Consider the following 13,728-nt stretch of genomic DNA (forward strand, 5'->3'; position numbering starts at 1 on the left):
TCAGCCATGATCTTATTGAATGGCGGGGCAGGCTCGAAGGGCTAGATGGCCTACTCCTGCTCCTATTTCTTATGTTCTTATGTTCTTAAATCCTCATGATCATGAAGTTTGGTGAGGGCCAACAAATGAGTAAGAGAGGCTAAAGAAATGGAATTAGATAGTTTGAGCGAGTTGGAGTTTATCCTGAGGTAAGTGTCAAATGGCTTTGCCACATAGGTGGGTTAGTACCAAAAATGTCCTTAGTTGGAACTCAGAAGGATGAAACAAGGCTTGGGGAGCCGGGGAGGTGGTTAAAGAAAATCTGGGTGATATGAGTGGCCTCTCCAATTGCTGGAACAATAATCCTAATATTTATTTGTTGCTTGTTTGGTTTATTTTTGCTCATAGGAATAGGTGTATTGGATCAATTGACATAAAAAAGCATTTTTGCAAGTATATGCTTTTCAGAGAAAAGTATTTGCAAAAAAGTGTCTAAGAAGTAGTTCTAGAAAAATAACTAAAGAAACTATACAAATGCATCTATCACCTGCATGGCTCTTCCAGAGTATGTTATTTTTAAGTGTGATCTGTCTAAGAACAGAAGACCATAGGAAATAGGAGCAGCAGGAGAATGTTTCGTTCCTTAAGTCTGCTCTGCTATCCAATATCACCATGGCTGATCTTCTGCCTTAACCTCACTTTTCTGTCCAGTCCCCATAATTCCCCAATCCCCCGAGATCAAAGACTCGATTTTCATGGTCCAATTTGGGACTAAAATGGAGGTGAAGCTGATAAAAATGGTAGTCAAGTTCCAAATGCCAAGTCTCTCCACCATTCCAGGTGTCAGCTACTTTCACCAGCACAGGAAGGGGATAGAGTTATGACCTAGGCACCCTGTCTAGGCAATCTAAAGTTGACAGCACCAATTTAAAGATGACTGGATCAAATCTGCCATAATATTCACTCTGTGAATGTCTTTGAATTTACATGAGTGAGGTCACGAATGCTGACCTGGGAATAGGAACAGTATTTCCTGCTTCACAATTCACAAGAAGCTGCAATCTCAGGTGAACCTGTGTTTTTTTAAATTAGTTTATGGCATGTGGGCATCGCTGACTGACTAGCATTTATTTCCCATCCCTAGTTGCTTTTGAGAAGGTGGTGGCGAGCTGCTTCTTGAACTGCTGCAGTCCTCAAGGTGTAGGTATCACATTGTTGTTCAGGAGGACATTCCAGGATTTTGACCCAGCAACAATGAATGATGATATATTTCCATGTCAGGATGGTGAGTGGCTTGGAGGGTTGGTAGTGTTCCAACTGCTCTCTTGTCCTTACTGGATGGTAGTGATTGTGGATTTGGAAGGTGCGGCCTAAAAGAGCCTGGGTGATTTCCTGCAGTGCACCTTGTAGATGATACACATGGCTACCACTGTCGGTCAGCGATGGAGGGTTTGAATGTTCATGGAAGGCATAGCATTCAAGCAGATTGCTTTGTCCTAAATGGTGTCAAGCTTCTTGAGTGTTGTTGGAGCTGCACTCATCCAGGCAAGTAGGAGAGTATTCCATTACACTCCTGATTTATGACTAGTAGACACTAGACAAACTTGAGAGTCAAGGAGTGAGTTATTCATGCGGGATTCCTCGCCTTTCACCTGCCCTGTTAGCTATTGTTAGTGAGGGGATTCAGCAATGGTAATGCCATTGAATGTCAAGAACGATGGCTAGATCCTCTCTTATTGGAGATGGTGATTGCCTGGCACTTTTGTGGCTTGAATATTATTTGCTACTTGTTAGCCCAAGCCTGGATGTTGTCCAGGTCTTGCTGCATTTGGACATGGACTGCTTTAATACGTGCTTCAAATGATACAGAACATCAGCAAACCTCCCCACTTCTGACCTTACGATAGAAGGAAGGTCATTGATGAAGCAGCTGAAGATATTTGGGCCCACTTCTGATGTTATACCTTCACTAGGTTGAAAACACATTTTTAGGTATACCTAGTGTTACTCCTGGCATGCCCTCCTGCACTCTACTTTAAACAAGGGTTGAACCCCTGACTTGGTGGTAATGGTAGAGTGGGAGATAGGCCAGGCCATGAGGTTACAGATTGTGGTCGATTACATTTCTGCTGCAGCTTTTAGCCCACAGTGCCTCATGGATGCCCAGTTTTGAGCTGTTAGGTCCTTTCTGAGTTTATCCCATTTAGCACACTGGTAGTGCCACACAACACCCTGGAGGGGATCCTCAATGTGAAGACGGGACTTTTGTTTCCACAGGGACTGTGTGGTGGTCACTCCTACCAATGTTGTCATGGACAGATGCAACAGTGACCGGCAACTAGGTGAGGATGAGGAGAAGTATGTTCTTCTCTCTTGTTCCCTCGCCACCTGCTGCAGTCCCAGTCTAGCAGCTATGTTCTCTAGAACCTGGCCAGTTGGGTCTGTGGTGGTACTATGGAGCCACACCTGGTGATGGGCTTTGAAGTCCCCCACCCACAGTACATTCCGCATTCTTTCCAGTCTCACTTCTTCCTCCAAGTGGTGTTCAACTTGGAGGAGTACTGATTAATCAGCTTAAGATATGTGGTAATTAGCAGGAGGTTTCCTTGCCCACATGTGACCTGGTGCCGTGAGACTTCATGGGGTCCAGAGTCAATGTTCAGGATTCTCAGGAAAACTCACTCCTGACTGTATATCACTGTGCTGCCATCTCTTCTGGGTCTGCCCTGTCAGTGACACGTGAAATACCCAAGAATGGTGGTGGTGAGGTCTGGGACGTTATCTATACAGTATAGTTCTGTGAGTATGACTAATTCAGGCTATTGCTTGGCTAGTCTGTGACAAAGCTCTCTCAATTTCCACACAAGCTCCAGATTTTAGTAAGGATGACTTTGCAGAGTCGACAGGGCTGGGTCTGCTGGTGTCGTTTCTGATGCCTAGGTTGATGCTGGGCGGTCTGTCCAGTTTCATTTCTTTTTGTTCCATTTGCAGCAGTTGAATACATCCGAGTAGTTCATGAGAACATAAGGACATTTAAGAGTTAACCATATGTTATAACATTCAAGGCTTTGGGCCAAGTGCTGGAAAGAGGGATTAGTGTAAACTTGGTGTAGTTGTTGTAAGAGCAGACTCGATGGGCCAGTGGGCCTCTTCTATGCTGTATGATTCTGTGCCCTACAACCAGTTTTCTTTTTACAATTTAAAGGGCAGGATATTTAAAAACCCTTTAGATAATGACAGTTAAACAGACCTTATCTGCATTTCAAGAGCTTTTACATTTACTCCATAAATTCATGGCATCACAGCTTAAGTTAAAATCCTTGCAACAACCAAAATGCTTTCTGTTTGAATTCAACACCAGTGGTCCTACTGAGTTTGGGCTTTCTGCTCATCACATTCTAATCCTCTTTCTCTGATGGCAAACATTTGATCTGTTGGAAAAGAGGGTGAGACTTGTGCATTTTTGTCTGACCCACCAATCTTGAACTTCCAGAGTTTTCCAAACGCTGCAAAAACCTGCCCAAGGTGTGGGATTGTTCAGCATAACAAATGGGGTTTGGGTTACTGGGATCAAATAGTGGGGACACATACAATCAAAAAGGACCTGTCCAGATTACCTCCTGCCTTCCTCTTCCACTGAATCCTTCTCCTACTCAAGCTAATTGCTGAATAGCTGGTGAGAAAGGCTGTCCTCTCGTAACGGCAAACTTAAGCAGGACACTGCAGACCACCACAAATCTTGACATGTGCTTTATTGAGAATTTCAGGACTCTCTCACCAGAGCATAGCACTGTTTCAGTATGACACAATACTCCCTAGACCAACGCATTATGAGGCTTGACACTCCTCCCAGGCAGCTCCTCACATTTTCATTTGAATAGCCAGTACTCACACACGAACTCAGCTTTATACCATTGCACATCTATCCCTCACAGTACCCTCCACAAGTGTTCTCCCGATACACAATCCACTTCTCCCATTCAAACCCCTTCTCTTTCTCCAAGGAAAAGCAGAAAACTAAAGGGTGGCTCCATGATGACAGTCACCTTGACAGCAATTGGAAATCCATAGCCATCTGGTCCACTGGGGAGGAGATTTTGATCCAGAAGATTGCAATGTCAGCAGCAAGCTGCTGTGAAAGCCTTAGCCTCCTGCACACTTGTACTCAGACATGTTAATGGAGCTATTCTCTACTTGTATAGCCAATGTTTTGAGGTGGGGTGCGGCAGGGAGATTGTTCCCATGGGATCTGTGTTCGTCTCTCTGTCCTATGGAGCAGTGTGTCACTGAGACGAAAGCAGTTGCTCCTGGTTTTGTTGCCAAAATCAGAATTCAAGGTTAAATTCAAAGCTAACGACTCATTTGCTTATTCTAACGGCTTTCCCCACAGCTGCACAGTGGTGGTGGGGAGTGGGGGAAGAGGTGTGGGGGGGGGGGCCGGTTAGCCACAGACATGCCCAGGTCAAACCAGAAAGTGAGCGGACCTTGTTGAATTCCCAAAGTAATTTTTTCAGGATCTGAATCCATTTCTCTCGGCAGTCAGAATTCTGCCCAACATTTCCATTTACCTCTGCTGGATAAACTACTGAGATAGAGTGAAAGATCTATTCAAGACAAAGTGGAAAATGATTACGTGATTAATGCAATCTGAATAGTTTGGGGAGGAAAATCATGTCTCACTTTTTCTCCTAAATAGCAATATAAATATTGTATTAATTCATAAAGCAATTGTAAATAAACCAATTTTGTATTTATATAGACCTTTAAATCATACTTAACACACATAGCTACACTTAAAATGTGTGTGATGAAATGCTTGGTCAGCTATTTTAATAGCTTGTTAACTCAGTTAATTTGAATAGGTTAGCATCTCTGTTACGAAAGGATTTTATGCATACATACTCGATCAGTTTGCTACTACACCTCTAAAGCATGATTTCAAAGCCAAAGCGGTTTCAGAGACTAGTGCTGGTAGAATATTGATCTCTAGCTTAAATATAATGTTATATTTGTACCTTAAATATATAAAACCATTCTATATATCAATCATTTATCACTTTACAAGGCTAGTGGTAAGAAGTCAATTCCATATTTCAACTTTTAGAAATCAACTGTCATGAAATGTTAATTGCATCAGTCAATTTGAGAGCGCAATTTTTAAAAAATACACTGTCATGTGAAACCTTCAAAAATTGTGTAATTTTACATGTATTAGATTTATTGAATGCAACAAAATGGAGAGGTAGCTAATATTTGGAGAGATAGAACCTGAATAGCAGTCAGTGGAAATGATAACTGACAAGCTGTCTGAACATGCTGGCCTTTTAACATGTGATTACTATTTGCAGTTGAAGCGAGAAACCAGAGCAGAAATATAACACTGACAGGAAAGAGAAAGAGCAGCTTCCCACACATGTTGCAAGTTGAAGCAACCTTTGTGTTATAAAGTAGAACCATGGATGAGGTAAGACAGAAACAGAACAGAGGCAACAGAATCTGGAAGAAAAATTGGGCAGACACTAAACAAAACACAGGGAGCAGACGTATATATACCAACATTGAAAAAGACCGAAGGTTAACAAAGCTGGAGAGAAAGAACAGAAAACACTGAGAAGTGTTATGTAGATAGTCCAAGAAAAATAAAATAAAACATAGACATAATGTTTTGAGAAAATCAATTAGAACAAGATGGAAAGAAATAAACATCTATGATCAGTAGAAGAAAATCAACTAACTGATAGTTATCTAAAATAGTTCTGCTGTTATATTCAGGAATACATGTATACTTCTGAAGGATAAGGGCAATATTATGTACAATAATTAATACAATACAGGTATCTCAGAGAATAAACAACAATAATATAGGCTCTAGAAGTAAAAGGAACAATAGTTGCAATCTAATGTGATCAGTGTCATCAACAACATGAGCAAAAAACAGATCAACAAACAGTGATGATGTCCAAGTTAAACCCATACAACGGGGAGATTTGCATTTTAAATAAAGAATCTTAAGTGTTTCTATGACCAGAACAAAAAGCTGAAATTTCAAAGGGCAATTCATAGAACAGCCAGGAGCAGAGATGGCCAAGAAATCAATGAAATGCTTCAGAACAGAAATAGCGCTCTAATTTGGAAGGCCCTGTTACTTGTAATAAAATAATTCTGGTGGCTTCAACTGTGATCATATTTTCAACTGCCCAAAAGAAAAGGATAAAAGTATTATTTCCTACAAATGACATCTGAATCCTCAAAGGAACAAGTTTATTATGAATAAACTCAAGTGAAGGAACTATGCCAAGCTCACTGAAAGATGCCACATGGATAGCAGGTGTTGGAAGTAGCATTGTGTAAATAAACACCAAATTATCTTCTAATGTTGGGGTTTTCACAAACATTTCATAGTCTAATCCCTCCATTATTTTAAAGGCTTCAATCAAATCTCACCAAAGTCTATACATTGCTACAGTGCAACGATCCAGTTCCCTCTCACGGTAATTTGTGGTAATGTAAAAGCACTCTTTAAAGGAAAACCAGGATAGCTCATGTCACCCAAAGAAAATGAACGTGTTGTTGTTAATTATATGGCTTTAAGTATATATTTCCAGCAAATGTTGTAGTAACCCTCCAACCCCCAAAACCATACACATTTACCATTGCCAATCCACCTAACCTTCACATCTTTGGAAACAGGAGCACCTGGAGGAACAAAGAACAGTACAGCCCAAGAGCATGCAAACTCCATACAGTCACCCAAGGCCAAAATTGAACCTCGGGCTGTGAGGCATCAGTGTTAACCGCTGTGCATTCCTTGACAACAGGAAACATCTGCTCCAGTTCACCTTGTTATCACCCCTCAGGAATTTCGATCAAGTTGCCTCTTACGCTTCTAAATTCTACTGGATACAAACATAACATTAGAAGGAAATTAGGAGAGCCAGAAGGGGTCATGAGAAGGCCTTGGCAGGCAGGATTAAGGGAAACCCCAAGTCATTCTACAAGTATGTGAAGAGCAAGAGAGTAAGACATGAAAGAATAGGACCTATCAAGTGTGATGGTGGGAAAGTTTGTACGGAACCAAAAGAAATAGCAAAGGTACTTAATGAATACTTTACTCCAGTATTCACTATGGAAAAGGATCTTGGTGCTTGTGGTGCAAACTTGCAGCAGACTGAAAAGCTTGAGCATGTAGATATTAAGAAAGAGGGTGTGTTGGAGCTTTTGAAAAGAATCAAGTTAGATAAGTCGCTGGGACTAAATGGGTTTTACTCCAGCCTACTGTGGGAGGTGAGGGAGGAGATTGCTAAGCTTCTGGCGATGATCTTTGCATCATCAATGGAGATTGGAGAGGTTCCAGAGGATTGGAGGATTGCGGATGTTGTTCCTTTATTCAAGAAAGGGAGTAGAAAAAGCCCTGGAAATTATAGACCAGTGAGTCTAACTTTAGTGGTTGGTAAGTTGATGGACAAGATCCTAAGAGGCGGGATTTATGAACATTTGGAGAGGTATAATATGATTAAGAACAGTTAGCATGGCTTTGTCAAAGGCAGATCATGCATTACGAGCCTGATTGAATTAATGAAGGACGAGCAGAAGATGTAGTATATACGGACTTCAGCAAGGCATTTGATAAGGTGCCCCATGAAAGATTTATTGAGAAAGTGAGGGGGCATGGGATCCAAGGGGACATTGCTTTGTCGATCCAGAACTGGCTTGCCCACAGAAGGCAAAGAGTGGTTATAGGTGGATCATATTCTGCATGGACATCGGTCACCAGTGGAGTGCCCCAGGGATCTGTTCTGGAACCTTTACGCTTTGTGATTTTTATAAATGACCTGGATGAGGAAGTGGAGGGATGGGTTGGTAAGTTTGCTGATTACACAAAGGTTGGAGGTGTTGTGGATAGCGTGGAGGGATGTCAGAAGTTGCAGCAAGACATTGATAGGGTGCAAGACTGGGCAGAGAAGTGGCAGATGGAATTCAACCCAGATAAGTGTGAAGTGGTTCATTTTGGCAGGTCAAATAGGATGGCAGAATACAATATTAGTGGTAGAACTCTTGGCAGTATGGAAGATCAGAAGGATCTTGGGGTCCGAGTTCATAAGATGCTCAAAGCAGCTGTGCAAGTTGAAACTGCGGTTAAGAAGACGTATGGTGTACTGGCCTTCATCAATCGAGGAATTGAGTTTAGGAGTCAAGAGATAATGTTGCAGCTATATATTGCATGTGGGAGCCATTGAAAGGGTGCAGAGGAGATTTACAGGATGTTGCCTGGATTGGGGAGCATGCCTTATGAGGATAAGTTGAGAGAGCTCAGTCTTTTCTCCTTGGAGAGATGAAGGATGAGGGGTGACCTGACAGAGGTGTATAAGATGTTGAGAGTATTGATCGAGTGGACAGTCAGAGGCTTTTTCCCAGGGCTGAAATGGTTACCACAAGAGGACAAGTTTAAGGTGCTGGGGAGTAGGTACAGAGGAGATGTCACAGGTAAGTTTTTCACTCAGAGGCGGTGGGTGCGTAGAATGGGCTGCCATCAGTGGTGGAGGCGGATTCGATAAGGTCTTTTAAGAGACTTTTAGATAAGTACATGGAACTTAGTAAGATAGAGGGTTATAGGTAAGCCGAGTAATCTCTAAGGTAGGGACATGTTCTGCACAACTTTTTAACTGAAGGGCCTGTATAGTGCTGTAGTTTTTCTACATTTCTATAACCTTTCCTCATAAGGCAGCGACACTTGGAATACTGTTCACAGTTCTGGTCACCCTATCATAGAAAGGATGTTATTAAATGAGAGAGTGCAGAAAAGATTTACTAGGATGCTACCAGAATTTGATGGTTTGAGTTATAAGGAGAGGCAGGATAGACTGGGGCATTTTTTTCTCTGGAGCCTAGAAGGTTGGGAGGTCATCTCATAAAAGGTCTAAAAAATAATGAGGGGCATAGATCAAGTAGATGGTCAATATCTTTTCCCAAAGATATGGGAGTCTAAAACTAGAGGGCATAGACCTAAGATGAGAAAGGAGAGAGATGAAAGGGTCCAGAGGGGCAATTTTTTCACGCAGAGGGTGGTGAGTGTCTGGAACAAGCTGCCAGAGATAGTAGTAGAGGCAGGTTCAATTTTGTCTTTTAAAAAGTGTTTAGACAGTTATATAGGTAAGATGGGTATAGAGAGATATGGGCCAAATGCAGGCAATTGGGACTAGCTTAGGGGTTTAAAAAAAGGGGTGGCATGGACAAGTTGGGCCACAGGGCCTGTTTCCATGCTGTAATCTTCTAACCAGTCCATTCCTGGTGTTAATTTGGTAAAGCTTCTCTGAATTGCTTCTAACGCATTTAAATTTTTCCTTAAATAAGAAGATTAATACTGTACACAGTTGTCCAGGAATGGAATGGGGGCATTGCAGGGGGTGGGTGGGGTGTGTGTATGTGTATGTGTGTGGAATTCATTGGCCCCATTCGCCAATGCCAGGAATCCCAATTGCCCATTGAATCGTGCGTGTGGGCTAAAAACAGGATTCCCACCCAACGCATTTGGAATTCACTCAGCTGCCCCACCGGCCCCAATGCAGGAGGGAAGCTGACAACTACATAAATTCCCTAATTGACATATCATTAGATGGACAGACCACTCAGTGGCCACTGACTATTTGCCCACCTCCCCAGTGGGGCTTCATCAAGTGTTCCTCTGTTAGTGCTGGGCTGCAGAAGGAGAGTCCCCCAGAGATCCTGGAGATTGAGTGAGCTCAGGCCGGGGACAAGGGGTTGATCTCAGCACTCTCCCCTGGAGTGTGGTTCTCATGGTTAAAGTGAATTCCGACATCATCCTGGGGTAAAATACTCATTATTGTTTCTGTCCTCAAAAATGACTCAAGTTCCCTGGTCACGTTAATCTCCATGTCCCTGGGACAGCTGGAAGGCTTCTAAATCACCTCAGCACTTCATTCAGCAAAAGCCTATCTGTTCACTCAGACTCACAGCTTTAATATGGCATTTATTTCAAGTCTCTGAGCTTTTGTCGAAATCCAAGAGCCTTTGAAATACCTTCAAATCTTCTCAAAACTTTTGTTTCCATTCAATTTAACTCCAGTCCTTTGGTCATGTTGAATCACCTGTGTACCTGCTTGAGGGGAGGAGAGATGGGGTGGCCTGTTATTTTAGTGATGAGGGAAGGATACCTCTCTTGTCTGAGGGATTGGTGATATTTCTCTTGTCAGAACAGGGACCTAACTGCATTTGCAGAGACCGGAGCATTCGATGGGTTCGTTTGCATCTTTCAGGTGGGTGAATTTCATCTGACAGATACTCCACTTCTGGCACTGGCACTTAGAGCTGATTTGGGTGAATCACGTCCATGTGCTCGCCAATGCCCTATATAACTGAAACATAATCTTCCTACTTTTGTAATCAATTTTCCTCACAAATTATAACATTCTATTTGCTTTCCTAATGACTTGCTTTACCTGTATATTAACCCTTTGCGATTCATGTACAAAGTCATCCAGATCCATTTAGATGAATTAAAAAGAAGCATTTATCCTGCCAAAATGGACAATCTCACGTTTGCCCACATTATACTTCCTTTGCCAGATGTGTTTGTGTATATAAACAAGGAAACAGCCTTGTAACATTGCTTCTTTTTCAGAATGACCTTTTCCCATACCTGGTGGCTTAAACATAATAAATTGTACAACTGAAGTACTCCTGAAAACATTTTATGCAATTGTCAAACAATACAACTGACTTACTTTGGGGCTTCTAGAACCTTCTAAACCATCTGCAGTCAGATCAGTTGCCAAAATCTCAGCTTTGATTATGTCCAAGGCCCGCAGAATCCAATTGTGCTGTCGCTTGATTTGTCTCTGCAGTTCCTGCCATTGACTTGCAATAATCTGCAGCATGTCTTTCAATCCTTCAAAACAAAACAAATAGAAATCAGCACTCAACACAAGCAGCAAAAAACTAATAACATTCAATTAACAAATGTTACAGGCAGGCTCAATATCTCACAGCTTGTATTTCCCTGTAAATATTCATTCAAGTCTAATGTCCACTCTCCAAAGTCTGACTGAAACAACTAATGGGAAAAAGTAGTTCCAAACTTACTTCTAAAATGAATTAACACAGAGTTAACAAATACCACATCAACTCCCATTTACAACTGAAGCTTGAAACACTACACATGAAGCGTGGAAGCACAATGTTGGAAAATATAAAAGTGTCCTTGTGTCCAACAGTGATGCTTCCAGGTGAGGAATAACACCAATTAGTTCAATGTTGCACTGACATCGCTTCAATGATTTGCCTCGACCCTAACTCCTGAACAGTTCCCTGCTGTACTAATCAATACAGCATTTCAATCTCTTTGAATTGGGTCTTTAGTGTCACACACTATCAGATGAGGTACAATGCTTAGGATTGATATGGATTGTGCTGACTTAGAAGATTGTGTCTAAAAGAAATACATTAATTTACAGCCTTCACAATCATCTCGGATGCTGGGAGAAAACACTTTCATCTTGAGCTCTAGGCTGGACTCAAATTGGTTCTCAGCAGGGACTGACTGCAATTGAGCTGCATCTGCAATTATGTTTTATCTCAATATAACAATAGAAGAACAGTAGGTGAGTACATGGACATATTTTAAAATATCATTTCACATTTGAAATTAAATTTTATATGACCTCTAATACAACCTCAATTAACAAATGAAGTAGCAAAGTTTTTGCAGGATGGGACAGAATGAGTTCATTTTAACCAAACTCACCAGCAGGGAGCCCAAGAGATCAAGTGGAACAGTGGGATTTACTCTCACTGACTATTATTCTCACTCTCTATTGACTTCAAAAGAAAATAAAGTCCAGTAGGGTGTAAAACTAACATTGCACCTGATCCTTTCTGCTTGCTCTCAGGCAGGTTAAAGCAGCTATAATTCCTACACTTTATTTAATTGTAGAATATGTCAGACTGTGCTGATATGTAATTTTTGTGTACTTTTTAATTAAAATTACCAATCAATTTAATTATTAGCAAAAACATTCCTCTTCTTTTGGTCTTGTGGGACAGCAATGTTTAGATTCAATTGGCAGGGTGAATATGAGCACTTTTTTAATGCTGATCTCATTTATGTCAATGAGTGTCGATGCAACAATTACCCCCAACACCAATTAGGCAAAGTATTGGAAGCTTAATACCACAATAAGAGACATAGACATATTTGAAACAACATGTTTCATGAAGCTTTTATTCATGTTAAATGGCCTCAAGGTAAAATCAACAAGATGTACCATGTTCTATTAAAAACAAAATGTGATGATAATATAAGAACATAAGAACATAAGAAATAGGAGCAGGCGTAGGCCACCTAGCCCTTCGAGCCTGCCCCGCCATTCAACAAGATCAAGGCTGATCTGAAGTGGCTCAGTTCCACTTTCCCGCTTTCTCCCCATAACCCTTCATCCCCTTGCCTACCAAAAACCTATCTACCCGCGTCTTAAATATATTCAGCGAGGTAGCCTCCACCACTTCAACGGGCAGAGAATTCCAGAGATTCACCACCCTTTGAGTGAAGAAGTTCCTCCTCAACTCCATTCTAAACTGCCCCCTCCCTTATCTTGAGGCTGTGCCCTCTAGTCCTGCTGTCCTTTCTGAGCAGGAAGAACCTCTCCACCTCTACCCTATCCATCCCTTTCATTATCTTATACGAGTCAATGAGATCTCCCCTCATCCTTCTAAACTCCAACAAGTACAGACCCAGTCTATTCAGCCCCTCCTCATAGCTCAACCCCCTCAACTCCGGTATCAGCCTAGTAAACCTCCTCTGCACTCCCTCCAAGGCCAAAATATCCTTGCGCAAGTGCGGCGACCAAAACTGCACACAGTACTCCAGCTGCGGCCTCACCAGTGCCCTGTACAGTTGCAGCAAAACCTCCCTACTTTATCTCTATGACTGCTGCTCCTACTGACTTCCATGATTATTCCAAAGTAGCCCTTATTCGAATAATAGGCCTTGAGATCTAACTTCACATTATGTGGCACTTATCCCCGCAAAGTAAATTTAAACTAGCTTCGCATCATCAAGAGACAATATCCCAAATTACTGAATTCTGCAGAACTTCAGTGAGGTGAGTCAAATAATTGCCAGGCTCAGTCTAAACCTCCTGTTTCTCATTGTGGATCTGCAGAATCTCGTTCTCCCCCAGCAGACAAAATTGACATCATTTGTATTCAACGACATTCATTTACAACTCATTTGACATCCATCTAAATCAGGGGCCTCCAAGCCTGCGGGCCACATCCGGATCGGAGTTTGGAGACCACTGATCTAAATTATAGAACGTTCTACTGTTTTAAAGGGATGTAAAGTGCATCCATTCTCATGGTGCTTAAACTGTGTAAAATAAGTCACCTAACATACTAAGGTTATTTGAGTAAGTTTGCTTTTTGCACCAGTTGTCACAGCTTCTCCAATACAGTTTGCTTTAAAAATGTTTCACTTCAAAGTATATCAACATTATTATGATGCAATATTCTGTTTAATAGTATTTGTTTTTCCTAAGTGTGCCATTCAACATTACACACGTCCTTCCAGGCAGAAGAATGCATCTATAAATCACAGAATACTCCACAGTTATATAGACATCAAGGTTTACAGCATGAAACCAGGCCTTTGGGCTCAACTTGTCCATGCTGCACCTTTTTTTTTAAACCCCTAAGCTAATCCCAATTGCCTGCATTTGGCCCATATCCCTCTAT

General features: G+C 41.6%; 1 protein-coding gene across 10 annotated transcripts in view; it reads right to left on the minus strand.

Annotated features, from left to right (window-relative positions):
- akap6 (A kinase (PRKA) anchor protein 6) overlaps positions 1 to 13,728 on the minus strand; it is a 503,941-nt gene that overhangs the window by 251,575 nt on the left and 238,638 nt on the right. For all 10 annotated transcript variants that reach the window (XM_080202862.1, XM_080202863.1, XM_080202861.1 and 7 more), the window contains one exon: positions 10,722 to 10,885. In XM_080202862.1, the coding sequence (XP_080058988.1) occupies positions 10,722 to 10,885 (164 nt within the window). The remainder of the gene's footprint in view (positions 1 to 10,721; positions 10,886 to 13,728) is intronic.

The sequence above is a fragment of the Carcharhinus amblyrhynchos genome, chromosome 14, assembly GCF_965287045.1.
Source record: "Carcharhinus amblyrhynchos chromosome 14, sCarAmb.v2.hapA, whole genome shotgun sequence".
Lineage (NCBI taxonomy): Eukaryota > Metazoa > Chordata > Chondrichthyes > Carcharhiniformes > Carcharhinidae > Carcharhinus > Carcharhinus amblyrhynchos.